This window comes from Meriones unguiculatus, chromosome 4 (assembly GCF_030254825.1).
Source record: "Meriones unguiculatus strain TT.TT164.6M chromosome 4, Bangor_MerUng_6.1, whole genome shotgun sequence".
Taxonomy (NCBI): domain Eukaryota; kingdom Metazoa; phylum Chordata; class Mammalia; order Rodentia; family Muridae; genus Meriones; species Meriones unguiculatus.
Genome location: NC_083352.1, coordinates 46099901 through 46115210, shown reverse-complemented (window position 1 = coordinate 46115210; position 15310 = coordinate 46099901). Strand labels below are relative to the sequence as shown.

Genomic DNA, 15310 nt, shown 5'->3' with positions numbered 1-15310 from the left:
CGAAGCTACCATGAGACATTTAGGTTCTTTAATTTTAGAGTTAATGTATTTCTCATAAAATATAGCAGGAGAAATTATAAATATATTAAAATCTGACAGTCATTTCTAAATTTGGAACATTGTTCATGAATAATTTTTTTTTAACTCACAAGAGAACAATAGCCTCTTCTAGAAAAGATGTTCTGACATTCTAAAGCATAACAGAGCTTGGACAAATTAAAACATCCTTTGACTGTAATGTGATGTCTTTTGTCATTTAAGAGCAGGTCTGTTGATTTCAGTTATTTCTATGGAGAGCTATTTTATCTAAATTCAGAAAATGTGTTCAGGATGTTTTTATGCATTAGTATAAAAATTGTCACTAAAGAAGTCATCATACTTGCCTCCCGAAAGTATGCATTATTGAGATGAGAACTGTTCTTACCATAACTGATCTCATAAATATTCAAACAGTGGTACACATAACATTATTCTTCGAAAATGACAGAATGTATATCACTTTTGACATTGCTAATAGTGCCTATAAAGTTTAGTTATTAAAGTTGATGTAAACACTCATGGGGTTTAGCAGAATAGGAGATATAAGGTAGTTTAAGGCTATAGTTTAGCTATACAGCACTTGCCTAACTTGTATGCCATCTTGACTTCAGTCCTAGCACCACCAAATAAATAAATAACCATGTATTGTTAGACAGAATTCTAGCTTCTTTTTATACCTTGGTTTCACTATTCTTCAAAAGGACAACTCATTTTGACATTTGACTAGATGTGACAAGTTCTATTATATCCTGCTTCCAAGTCTCAACCATATGTATGACCAAAAAAAAAAAAAAAAGAAAAAGCATGTTTGATAGTAACCATGATGATGCCAAACAAGTTCAGAAACTTATGGAATCAGAAATCAGAATCACTGACATAAATCTGCATGAATGTTAAATTCCTAATAGAGTCTCAACCACAAAAGAACTTTCTTATGAGCTTCGGTTTCCCTAGATAATTACAAAAGTCAGCTCACAGACTCACAGTGATGTCACTTTGAGCAATTTCCACAGTCCAAAATTTTGTACATAGTCTTGAAGGACCCAAATCTGATTTGTTTAGAAGCCAATTCGTGTTTCAAAGGTTGGTTTGCAACCCCAAAAGCTCAGAATAAAGAACACTGCTAACAAGAGAGAAATATTCTAGTTCAAAGTAAGTGTTAAAAACTTCAGATGGGCCAGGCACAGTGGCACACGCCTGTAATTTCAGCACTCAGGAGGCAGAGGCAGATGGATCTATGTGAGTTTGAGGCCAGCCTGGTGTACAAAGCCTTGGACAGGACAGCCAAGGCTACACAGAGAAATCCTGTCTCAAAACAAACAAACAAAGAAAAACAAAACAAAACAAAAAATCTCAGATGATCTAAAACGCTCTGAAAGAAAAGATAGTTCTTAGAACAGGGACCAAATCCTAATCAGAAAGCTAATTGGTGATTTTTAAAATAAGTGAAGATGGTCCTGTGTTAAGTAAACACAACACAAAACTAAAACCAGATACTAGTTTTGTTATGTCGTGATTTCTTTTGACATATCATAGCGAAGTTAGGTGGCCAACCAGGATCCCAAGGGAGCTAAGGGTCCCCTTTTTGAGATATCTAGTTAGCTTAAAGTCATTCGTTGTTATATTATTCCTTTTGGGTTTTTGTTGTTGTTATTTCTTTTCAGATATATAATCACTATCAAATTAATCAAGGTCCCCATCATTTTTAAACTAATTTTCACTTAGCATACAAAGAAATGCTTCACTGTCGCAATCTCTGTCTATCTCTGTCTCTCCCGCTCTGTTTCTCTTTGCTGTCTTTTTCCCCTTTCTCTTTGTCCTTTCTGTCTGTCTCTCCCTCTCTCTGTCTGTCTTACACATACACACCACAAAACATAGGTATAATTTAAGTAGTTCCCCCATATCCTCTGTCAAAGTCAACACTGATCTACTTATTGCAAACATGTCCCGTTGTGCAACTTCAACAATTACTACTATGTTAATCTATAATAAATTATATTTTTATTTGCATTATTTTTTATGTTCCCAACATTCATACTCAAATTCTCATGACTCTTAGTAGCTGGAAAACATTGAAATTATTCAACTCTCATATTCAAATTCTTTCATATCTGGGTCTAACTTGTTATTTTTCTAGTTCATAAACTCTTCACTTTTTCCAGTACTATTTTCTCCCATGTGCATCCTGAAATTAACCCCTCTGGTCTTTCCTCAGGTCAAGAAAACAGCTGCCTTCTCTATAAAAATATCTCTGAAAGTCCAAGTGTGAAAATGACTCCTTAATTCTTTAGCTTTACTTCCATCAGTTTATCTGAAAGTTACTGTTTTCTGAAGCATTTCATATAAAAACTGCTTACAGAAAAAAAAAACATATTTTCTGTCTTCATTATGTTGGTATCAGGGTGAGTCAGGGAACAGATGTTTAGAACTGACTGCATTTGCTTGAAGGTAAAACTGATGTAATTCATACAGCCTAAGATTAAACTTGACAAATGTTGCTCTTAATACTGGAGAGAGCTCTTGAAATGTCCTGGCAATATTCATTGGTATTTCATGGGTTTGTTTTTTTTTTTTTTTTTTTTTTTTTTTGGAGTGGAAAGAATTCCATCAAATTAACATACCCTTCACTGTTTTATTTACTTCAGTTTAAAGTTGGAAATATATTCCAATTCTTGTTAGTCTCACAGTCAATCTCGTTTTAGTGAAAATTTATAACTGAGATCCTCTGAAGACAGAAGCTTTAATCAGAATGTTAAACAGCAGCAATGATACTGAAGATGGAGAAGCTAAGCAAAAGATGAATCCCTTCAGTGTGATGACGTAGGGTCAAGAAGTCTCCAGAGGCACTAACGCCATGTTATGAAGTTTACTGGAGTTATCTGGGGATCAAGAAGGAAATGTCTTACGCTAGTTTGTCAGGTTCAGCTCATCAGGTTTCTGGTTTGTAATCAGACTTTCGTCTTGAGCTTTATTGAACAGGGCTTAACAACTGATGACAACAGCAGTAACAACAACAACAAAACCTGAATTTGTCTAGCACAATGAGCTCCCATGAAATAGCAATTAGGTACACAGAGGGGTTCTTCTTTTTCCTACTGAAGTGCCATTGCTCGTGGAAACACGTTGTCAATAAGTGTTGTCCACTGTTATAAAAGACATGAAACACAGGCATCAGTCTTACTTTATGGGTTTGGCAACTACACTCCAGAAATTCTGGGGAGCAATTTGGCTAAGCCCGGAAAGTGGGAACGAGGAGCAGCATTCAAAGTGGAATGATGGTGATAATCTTAACAAAGGAGGAGGAAATTGTTTCACTATGCAACAATAATTAAACCTGAGTAGTCATCATTAGCCATATGGGAAATAGTATGATTATGATTCTAAAAATTTTAAAAGCTATATAAAATAGAGAAGTAATAATTTCCTGGGCAAGAAATAATTTTCTCTTAACAGGAGAATAAGATTGGTTCAAGACATTTGACCTATTTTTCTTAATGTTAAAATAAAACTGAACACAAGTATGCCTACCCTGAATAATAATTAAAATTAAATACACTGGTGTTAAAAAATATAACAAATACTATATAGTGTTAAAAAGGAGATGTTTCGTTAAATAGAACAAATGTTAGAATCACGACAAAGCTTTTTAAAACTGTTCACATTTTATATTTCTAGGAAATGTGTTTCTACTAGTGAGTACTGATTTATATCTTACTATCTGGGACAAAAATCTCACAACTCTAATCTATGTTAAAGGACTAAAATAAGACAATGAAACACGAGAGCCATTTCACATATGTCCAGAAATTGCCTGCATGAGCACACTGTGATCTAAAAGGGGATGAGCGCTTCTCTTATTTGCCAAGATACACAAAAAGGTGTTTCCATGGCTCCCATGCAATCTTTGTGAAGGCAGAAATATCTTTCCTCTTTTTAGACAATACTTCACTGTGTTAAGTAAGACCATTCTCATAAAAGAGAGATAAGTTCTGACTATGAAACAATGACCTATACATTTGATAATAAATGTTACCATCTCATAATCTCACAGTTTGCTTACCCATGTCTGGAAATTATTTTATGTTTTAAAATCTGCTTTTATGTGTGCATTTAGTACACAAATACCATATTTACCAAATGACCTTTTTTTTTTTTTTTTTTTTTTGGTCAAAGGATCATGAAGTAAAGATGGTATTTTTAGATGTAAGTTCAGACAGACTCAGTGCTGGGAGATAAAAAGAGTCCCTGTCTGTTTCATCTAGGGCTCATTTTCTCTACAAGAACTTCATGGAGCACTTGGGTTTTCCTGACTGAGTTTGGACACAAGTTGCTCAGCTTACACAAGAGCAACCTTCTATAGGGGAAAACAGTATCTCCACAAACCACTTAAGATCCCCCCACCTCATTTACCATTTCCACATACCAACAGTAGCCGAGATATTTAAAAGGAATTACATTATAAAAACCAAAACATATAGGAAACAGGTTTCAACAGAACGAGTTTAAAATGAGCTTTCTAAAAATGCTTTATTTTCTAACTATGTGATGCTAAGTTTTGATTATGAACATTTAAATTGCCTGGGAAGTACAGAATGTTGTTATTGGCCTTGATTAATTCCAAATCAGAAATAAACGGGAAGATTACAAAAATTAAAATGTCAGTTTTCCAACCAACATGTGAATCATTTTTACTATCAAGAATATTGCTTCCATAATATATAATGATCTTATAAAATTTAAAACCTATGAGTAGTAGTACCATTTTTCATTTTACCTCATATTTCATTTCACTCTAAAAAGCATTGGATGCATCTCACTGCACAAACATCAAATTTGCTTATTCATGATCCTACCTTGTAATAAACAATTTACACAGTCTGAGCAAAGCATTGTTATCAATCCTTTTAGCAAAATATGTGACAAAAATATTAATTTTTGTATTTCATTTCACAACAAAATTATAAAGTAATGAAAAACAATTCTGAAACTCTGTGCTTTTAATAACAACTATTTTCTTTTAATTAATTTTTGAGTGCTGAAGATTGATCCTACATCCTTTCACATAGGAGGAGGAGAGTGCTCTCCTGCTGAGCTACATCCCCCAGCCCTCTATTTAGTTCTCATTGTGAGACATAATCTCAGTCAACTACTTCAGCTACTCTTGAACTCACCCAAGCCCAGGAAGGCCTTGAGTTTACAATCCTCCTGCCTCAGGCACCCAAGCTGCTGGGATTACATGTTGCATCACCAGGCCCAACTCAACACTTTCATATATGACTCAATGTATTACTTAAAATATTAAAATACTAACACATGTTAAAGGATAATTGAAGCAAAATCAGTTATCTCTTCATTATTCTCCAAAACAACAATGTGGCAAATGAAATATTTCAAGTTTTTAAATGATCACTAATAGGCAAGGACATCTGTACTTAATTCTGTATGTCTATACTGCCCAAACATTTACACTAAAAAGTAACTTTCTCATGAAGCCAATGAGGGAAGTTACAAGAACCCCCTTCCACTGAAGTTTACAAAACGTCCCATGAAGAGAACCTGTGATGTTTTCTTGGATTGCAGATCAAATGATAGTTCTACTCAGCTTGAAACAGGAGCCTGCTATCATAAACGTACCTTGTCCTTGGGTTACTCCATAAAATTCAGCTGCTATCCTCGCGGCTTCCTTTCGGTTGCCTTTCACGATGTAGAAATGACTAAGGATGGCAAGGCTGATTTTCACAAAAAGTTTAAAGCAGAAAAGGGAGAGTATCGTAAAATAGACATTGGATAGCTGTTGAGCAAACGGCCGGCTTTCTTCTAACACCGACATTGCTGCAGAGGAATCTGCCGCGGTGTTATGTCCCAGCCAAGTCTCAACTGTGCCTGGCTCTGGTCCGGGATGCTCTTGAACAGCTGGTCCTAAGGAAAGAAAATATCAACTGGTAATGATGTCTAAGGCTCAAATTATTTATACTGTCCATAAAAGTTCTTCACCAGCTCCTATTGGTCTGACAATATTCCATGGAAGCAACCGAATCACGTTTCGCCAGCCTCCTGACTTTCCATTCTCAGTATAAAATGATACACCACTTTCTGATCTGGGTTTCAGGAGTCATATATTGAAATGACTAAGGCCAATGGTTTCCTTTTTTGATCTAATTATCAAGAACAACTGGGGGATGGCGAGATGGCTCAGTACATGCATCTGGCACCAAGCCTGGAGACCAGAGTTTTATCACTCAGATCCACAGAATGGAAAGAGAGTATCAACTCCCACTTGTTCTCTGACCTCCATGCATGTGTTGTGGTAAGTAAACACACACACACACACACACACACACACACATACACACACAGACAGAGACAATAAATAAATAAATGAGTGAATGAATAAATGTAATTAAAAAAAATAAAATTGGAAGTTTTGTGTATTTTATCCACATGGGTCATGTAATAATATTCAAAATACTGAAGAGAAGTTAAGTTTCTAACTCAAGGCTTTAAATTTGTTAACCATAAACTAAATCATCAAATATTCCATTGATAGGACCTGAAGTAACTGATTACATTGGTTTTATTGTTATGAAATAATTTATTATTTTTACAACAGATTAGATTGTCCCATGATCTAATAATAGAATTTACATGGTCAGTGTAACACGTTAAAACAACTATCAGCTGTTTTCTATATGCGGAGGAGACCAGGAAGAACCTACAGTTTCTGCCACTAGTACAGCATAGTTTTAAAGGAGAAATTGAAAGAACTCAGATAAGTAAAAGGCCAGCCATCATGGCAGCATACCCAAAATAAACCTAAACCTGATAAAGTCTGGGAGAGTTTCCTGGGGGTGGCAGGAATAATGCACAAAAGAATTACTAAACGAATAAAACTGTTTCACAAAAACTGCAAAATCAAACAAGCTAAACTTAATTATAGGTCACCTTATGATACTTGTGTACTTTTTAGAGCTGTAATCTTGTATAACTATGATTTATTCATGAATAAAATATGATATTTTGATGCCCTATGAATATGTGGCTACTCTTACGTATACCCACATATACATGATAGTTTAAAGGAGAAATAGAATCATTTAGAATGATACTCAGGGACGTTGGTTTCTTAAATACCTTTATTTTTATTTCCTTTCTTTTCTTTGAAATAATAATTTCCCTTGTCAATATTTGGGCATCTAAGTGAAAAAATGCACTAACACAAAATATTGTGATATGTATTTATATCACCAGATTTAGGGTCTGATCATTTTGGAACATTTCTTAATCCTGCTAAGTTTCAGAGTAACAAGCACAAAGATGTAACAGTGGCCCTGGCTGAAGAAAAACAAAAAAAAAAAACAAAAAAAAACCTCGATCTGTGATGAGGCATACTGAGAAGCACGACTTGTCTTTTTCTTGCTGTGTATCTTATCAAATTAGTATGACTTTCACCAAATATTCCTAAGACAAGGGAGCCATGGCTGTGGAATAAATGTGCCAAATGAAGGAAACTGTTTCTGTCCCACTGAACCACTTGCTCCCTGAAGCATAAAGCAGATCTATGTCTTGGAAATCAGCAGCTCCTTGAGAGTGGTCCTTGGTGTCTTTCCCTGAGGGATCACAGGCAGAGCAATAACAAATGGACCTATACACCATGGCTCATGCCATCTGGGACACAGTGCACACTCCTGTTGAAGTGCTGAAGATAAAGTGACTAGATGGCCCTCTCCACCACCGACGTGGAAACTGTGTCAAGCGAGTGAACTCATAGCAATTACGTTCCGGTGAGTCTTCTGTCTGGCATGGCGATGCCTGAGCACATCCTGGAGAGGAGCCTGTGGACAGCTGGCCCATCACAATGCTCTGAGTCACGGCGTGACTTCCACTGCAGTGCTTTGGAATCAGAAATAAACCTGCCTTAGTCACATCTAAGTGGCTGTCTAAGGTTTCGCCCCCTTTCTCTTACCAGTAAATGTTATTATAAATAATTCCCTCTTCAGCAGCAACTCGGCAGCCTGGATTCTTTGGGGCTAAGAAAACTTCCATTCACTGAGGCTGTCCTCAGTGCACTAAACTCAGATCCCTCCTACTTCACTAGTAGAAAAACATTACCACACAATATTTAGAGTTTTGTTTGCAGGTGTCATTTAGTTTTTTTTTTTTATAAATAACTTCATTCTCACCTCTTTGTTTTAGGAAGATAGCACCCATAACAAAATTTGTCACCTGCTAGTTTCTTAATTTGAAGGCCCAATAAAATAACCCAATAAGTAAATGAACTCCGAAATACAAATCAGATGTTCATTTCCACATAAAACACTCTACTAAACACCATCTTATTGGTGATACATAAAAGACCATGAAAAGAATTTGTGTATCCAAGTCCTTGCCTTTAGAATTTTTTTTTGGTGGGGGGAGAGGGTCTGGGTTAAAGACAGTTTTTGCTTTTCTCCCTCTTAAATATATTTTTTGAGAATTTCATACATGAGTATTGTGTTACACATATCCACCCCACCTTCTCCCATGAAGTTAATTCTAGATCAGAGGATGGTAGGGTACAGGTGCTATAGAAAGGAAAAAAAATGCAGAGAGGGAGTTCAATCGAGAGAGAGAGAAAAATCACAGGGAGAGGGAGGGAGAATGGATAAAGTACAATATAGATGTTTGGGAAAGCCATAGGGACTCATATTACTTAATGTTTACTTAAAATAGACATCTACATAATATCTATGTGTGTATATTCAGTTTAATGAAGTTAGCCACCTGTGATTATAATGCACAATGCCCCAATAAGGGTCACAGACTTAACAGAAACCCCAGTACCGAGTCATGATAAACCTCAAGGGAGTCCAAGAGCTTCCTAAAACAATACAGAATAATGCTGTTGCCTTTGGTTGCCTCCAAGAACATAAAGGTAAGACCCAGTTACTGAAGACATCAAACTCTTTGGACACAAGACTTGGAGGACTTGAGCTGGAACTGGCTTGGAGGCCTCCTCCTTGAGGACTGGCTGCCATAGTTCCCAACTGCTAATCAAGATGCCAATGGAGAAAAGCAGTGAACATTCCTACCCAGCTGGAAAGCCTATGGCCCACAACACTGACCAGCATGACTGGATACCCACAGTGTGCAGCAGTGGCACATGTTTTAGGAGTAAGTAGAACTAAGGCCTTCTCAGTAACAGGGAATTCACTCCCAGCATTGTTTGTTATCCTAGCCATCTCCCTGTGGCTGGTGAGGCCATAGACCCTAGAGGAGAACCTATTGCTGCCCCCTTCCAAAATCAGTGTAATTCCTTACTGAATACTTATCCTTTTAGCCAGAAAAAAAAAAAAAAGTTCTTTTAACTATCACATACATCTTCAACTGGTCTGAATGTAGAGAATTAGTGACAGCGGGATGCCCTTCTTTAACTGGTAACTGGCTCATTTGCAACACAATCCCTCCACTTAAGGCTCACAGAAGAAGAGCCTTAAGAAGAGGAAGAGCAGGTAGAAAAATTACCCAATCCAGAGGACCAGGATGCCTGTTGTAAGACATTGTCTTCTATATATGACAAAGAGCTGCACTCATGAATCTTAACAATATGACCACCTAAACAGGACCTGCAAACTAACACCAGGTGACATTCCTCTGTAGATGGTGAAATCTCATAAGGACCTACCTACCTCTTAAATGAAGATACGCAGGCAATGAATTCTCTCTTCAGAGGCAGAATAAATCTTCTCCAGGCATGATCCCCTCATATCTTATGCCATCCTAATTGATCAGCCCCAAATACATACAAATATGAAGAAGTGACACTAAATGGACTCAGTTATATTTATATAGGCACATGTATACACACATATGTAACAACAATAATTACAGAAATCACGAGTTTGAGAGTGTGTGGATGGTACAGGAGGAGTTTAGGGGAGAGGATGAGGTGGAAATGATGTAAACACAGTACTCTTGAGTGAAATTCTCAAAAAGTTGAAATATAAGATAATTTGAGATTATATATATAATCTCTATATAAAGATATATATATAGCTATATAAATCTCTATATAAAGCTATATAAATATAGCTTTCATAAAGACAAAGTCTTTTCAGTATTTTGTACTTTGACTCTATTTATGTCTCTATACCCTTCTCTTCATCCTTCCCCCTTCTCATATATAAGACATCAATTTTGCAAATGAGAGAATACATACAATATTTATCCTTCTGAATCAGGCTTATTTTGCCGAAGATGGTAATAAGCTCATTTGTATGCATTTACTGGTTTTTAAAAGAACTATGATCCTTTATTTTCTGGTAGAAATATGAGGTTCATACTGAATCTATAAATATTCACATCCAAAATAAAGTAAAATAATAACAAAGTAAAAAAATATCAAACAAATGAGGAGTTGCTAATGCCTCACTCCTCTAATTTCATGTACCCTTCCTAAAACAGGAAAGCTGAGTATAACTTATACACAGTGAATGTAAATTCTGTCATGTACCCATAACTATGAAAGCCCATCATGTCTGAAAAATGGAAGGGAAAGAAACCACACAAGTATTTGGGATATTGATATCACTGTAAGACTCAGATCACAATTGGAAACGCAAGCTTTACCTTTTAGTTTTGTAATACCTCTCAAGAAAAAAAAAATTACCAAAGACTTAGATATTTAGAGTGGAGGAGCACTTGAAATAAATACAGAATTGTCTATAAATGAAGCTCTTAAAGAAAATTAGTAACAGCATTTTACCTTATCTCCATTTAGCAAGTTGAGTTTATCTTTATCCCAAATCTGAACTCACAGAAAAAGTCACTATAAAAGCAAACTAAGAAAAAAGAAAAAAGAAAAAAAAAAAAGCAAACTAAGGCACATGCTCACCACTCTTTATGAAGTCATAGACCTTGTGATATAATTGATTTTTCTGTCATAAACAATAAACATATTCAAAGAAGAGCTATGGATACCAATGTGTTAAGTTTCTAATATTTATTATTTTTTTAATTTACTACGCTCCTTCTTATTGAAAATAGGCTTGTTTTCATACAATATATTCTAGTTACAATTTCTCCTCCCCCAGCTCCTCAGAGATTCTCCCCATTTCTCTTTCCATTAATTACTGATGAAAGTTATATTCTAATTAGGATTAAAATTAATATAATAATTATTAAATTTTTTATGGGAAGAGTTTGGGTGAGAACTATTTTGTTTGAACTTAGAACTTGGAAGTAAATCATTATGTTGGGTTTCTCAATTACCAGCATAATAGACCAAAATAATAATCAGTGCTATGTTAATCCACACAGAAACATTTTATCATAAGGTTATCATTAACTTGGGTTCCAGGACCCCTGGAGAAAGTCACTGACACACATAATAGATCCTATCTAAGCTTTGAGTTATATCAAACTCATTTTGATTAGATCTAATGAAAAGTTGCCCTATATTCAACATGCTCTCATCTTTTTTGTATGGTCTTAGGAAATATGGCTGGAAGGCAGCAGCTATGCATATTTAAAGGTTTACAAGAGATTATATTTTATTATAAATATATACTTAGCAAATACTCTATGCCAAATACTTTTCTAGGTATTTACAATGGAATTGGTTTTTACCTTCCAATTTCTTGTTGAGGTTACAAGCCCAGAATTTCTCTGAAGGATGTCTCACCCAACTTTGCTCCATTCACCTAGTTTTCTGGCTCAAGAGAAAAGATGTTTGACTAAACAAGGCCAATGAAAGATAGTTTTGAGAATATTTTTGGGGAGTTAGAAATTTTCTTTTCTCTGTAGGAGAAGCAAAGTTTCTAGAATCTCTTTAATAGTCAAGAATGATTTGTGTATGGGTCATGCCAATAAAAAGCGAAGCTCAGTCAATATTTAGACAGGAAGCATCAGGCAGTCTTCATCTAAGAATCTGGGTGTAGGTTTAACTGAAGCACATTGATCCAATATTAATATGTATTTAATAGTAACATAAAATACTAAAGTCTTACTTGCAGTCCTATTTGTTCTTTTTTCTTTTCTTTTCTTTTCTTTTCTTTTTTTTTTTTTCGGAACAGGGTTTCTTTGTGTAGTCTTCTTGGGTGTCCTGGACTTATTTTGTAGACCACGCTGGCCTCGAACTCAAAGAAATCTGCCTGCATCTGCCTTCCAAGTGCTGGGATGAATGGCTTGCGTTATCACGCCCGGCTCTATTTGATAATTAAATCCGCTTTCAGTTCAGGTTTTCCAGTAAAGAAAAGGCCCTGGTATATTTTCTTAAGTCTTTAAGAACAAAATATGAAGCGGATAGAAAGAAGCTTGAAAAAAACAAAAGAAAACAAACAAACAAACAAACAAAACTGCAAGAGCAGGGCTCAGTGGCGCATGCCTGTAACCCCAGCACTCAGGGACTCAGGGAGGCAGAGGGAGGCAGATTTCTGTGAGGTTGAGGCCAGCCTGATGTACAAAGCGCGTCCAGGACAGCCAAGGCTGCACAGACCCTGTCTGGTTAGAAAAAAAAAAAAAAAGGAAAGTCTTTGTGCAAAGAAGTGGGAGCACTAGGATTTCATTCCTATGGCCATTTTTCGGAAGCTGTTGTTCAAAAGTCAACAGGGGAACATTCCCATTGTCTAATTTACCCACTGCCCTCTACTTAACACACGCTGCGATCACAGCATGCATTTGTGCTTTGTGTGAACTATAAATAGCCTCTGGTTAAATACTTGTGAACTTCAGCGGCCTGAATCCGATAGGCTCCACTCATCCCTCCTGTGATTACGAATTTGTTCTATCCACCACACTTTAGCTAATCACCTATATAAGAGATTAAAGACAGGGTAACTTTCTATGTGTTTTGAAGATCAAAGAATGGAATTACAGGAGAAGTGAAATGGTTACGTCATCCTACAGGTATGTTCAGCCTGGAAATTTAATCAGGATTTTTAGACACTTATATAAACCAATAATTATCATTCCTCCTGAAATGAAATATATGATTAACCTACACTGTGATCAATTGGCTATTAAAATTGGCATATTGGATGATTCTGGTTATCATTCTGTTGTTTCTTTGGCAACAGAGGTATTGCCTGGAGTGACTGTAAGTTTATTTTTAGCATCAGTTATGGATTTCAGGGAATAAGCAAAGCTTAAACATACTTTCACTAGCTATATGGATTCAGCATTTGTTACTTAGTAAGAATAGTACCAGGATGTCACCTTCCCACAGCGATTTACAACCAGCTTTCTATTCTTCACATTCTCATTCCTCGCTCATTGGAGGCTAGCTGGTCAGCTTCCAGTGCTCCACCACCATCAGCTTCTGGCTGGTCTCTAGTACCTGTGTTCTGAAAATAGGAAGAAGGTCAAAGGTACATTCTAAACATTAATGCAGCTGGGGGGAAGCACAGTGGTTAAGTGAACTTGCTGCTTTTACAGTGGACCAAAGTTCAGTTCCCAGCAGCACACTGGGTGGCTAATGACTGCCCTTCAGTCCAGCTCCAAGGCATCAGACACTCTCGTTTGACCTCTCGAGGGACCTGAACACACACACACACACACACACACACACACACACACACACACCTTTAGGAATAAAAGTTAACTGTAACTATTAAGAGCTAATATATGGATAGTAAGATAAAGTAAACCTAGAATAAGGATAATGTCACCTGTGTGGTATATACAAAATATCTGATTAATTTATGTCTCCTTTAACTCTAGACCTAGGTAAAAAGAAACAAAAGTTAATTCTTCTACATGCTTCATATTTTCTTTGCTAAGTTTAAGAAGATGGAAAAGACAGTTGAGTGTTTTATTATTCTCTAATATTAGACACCTTACCTGGGGAGGTCAAAACTAAAGTTCAAGTCCTACTTCTACAACTGGTAGTGTTCTTACAGAACTCATAAGCAATGTTAAATGTAAAATAAACGATACACTGTGTTTTAAGTACTATTCTATTACTAGTACAAGCCAAGGCAACTCTTCTAAAAGAATACATCTAATGGGGAACTTACTTATGGTTTCAGAGGGTTAGTCAATTGTTATCATGGTGGGAAGCAGACAGGGATGGTACTGGAGAAGTAACATATAAAGCTGAGAGCTTTAAATCCTGATCCACAGGTAGAAACTGGGCCTGGAGTGGGCTTTTGGAACCTCAAAGCCCACATTCAGTGACACACCTTTTCCAACAAGGCCAAGCATACTCACTCTAACAAGGCCACACCTCCTAATCCTTGTCAAATAGTTCACCAATTAGAAACTAAGCATGCAAAGATACAAGCCTATGGGGCTATCCTCATTCCAAGCACCACAAACTGTTTACTTGGTGATAATGAAAGCTTCCTGTAACTTCAAAAAAAAAAAAGTGATCATCATGAATATTTCTATTTATTTTAGTTTTCCTAGGCCCTGAGACAAAGACGAGATAATTTAAGACATACCAGGAATGCAGAGATACTGTGGGATGCAAGAAGCTGCTCTCCTACTGGCATCATGCTTGCTGATGGAAGACATTAAGTTCTGGAATTAGCAAAGCCTAACCTGATGATGTGATAATGTTGATGAAAATAAAAATGGTGATAGCACTTCCTCCTGATTGTATATTGTGTGAGCATACTTAACCCTCAAATTATAAATTGGCTGATGCTCTGAAAAAAGTTGGTTATTTGCGTAAGACTTTAGTCTACCTCATTTATTGGCTCTATTCTCCCAGGTCCCACTGCCATTTGATAATGGTAAACAATCCTGGCCTTCATTTTAGTTGGAGGAATTTTTGTTATTGCTTCAATCTTGATCTAGTTATAAAGCTTCTTAAGTGACTTATTTTACCTTCATTTATTTTTTTTATATAGAATGAATCTAGAAATGCATCCACAGCTTTAATGTTTTCTTATTTAGTGGAATATTTTTTAAAGTCTATCCTTATAATTTTTTGAATTCCATTGGTATCTTGTTATGTCTCCTTATTTCATTTCTTGTTTATACTAATTTGATTATTTTATCTGTTCATTTGTCTAAGGTTTTATCAATCTTATTTGTTTTTTTTTCAGAAAATTATACATTCATTTCATTATTTGTAATAGTTTTAAATTGCTCTTTCTTTAATTTCAGCTAAGGTTTGAATGATCTCTTCCTATGTTATATTTTTACATTTGTTTTAAAAGGACTTAATAATGCATCATTAAATTATTCAGAACTTCTTTTTAAAAAATTGGGGTAGCAACATATATTTTTTAAAAACACTGCACCCACAATCCAACCAATGAATAAACAGAAGCCAAAAGTAAATGAAAAC

At 35.9% G+C, this 15310-nt stretch overlaps 1 protein-coding gene across 1 annotated transcript in view; it reads right to left on the bottom strand.

Moving 5' to 3' along the window:
- Positions 1–13354, bottom strand: part of Asb5 (ankyrin repeat and SOCS box containing 5) — a 50528-nt gene extending 37174 nt beyond the window's left edge. Inside the window, exons 1-2 of the mRNA XM_021656727.2 lie at positions 13231–13354; positions 5674–5958 (exon numbers count right to left, since the gene is read on the bottom strand). Coding sequence (XP_021512402.1) covers positions 5674–5869 — 196 coding nt within the window. The 5' untranslated portion in view covers positions 5870–5958; positions 13231–13354. The remainder of the gene's footprint in view (positions 1–5673; positions 5959–13230) is intronic.
- Between the last annotated feature and the right edge of the window lie 1956 nt (positions 13355–15310).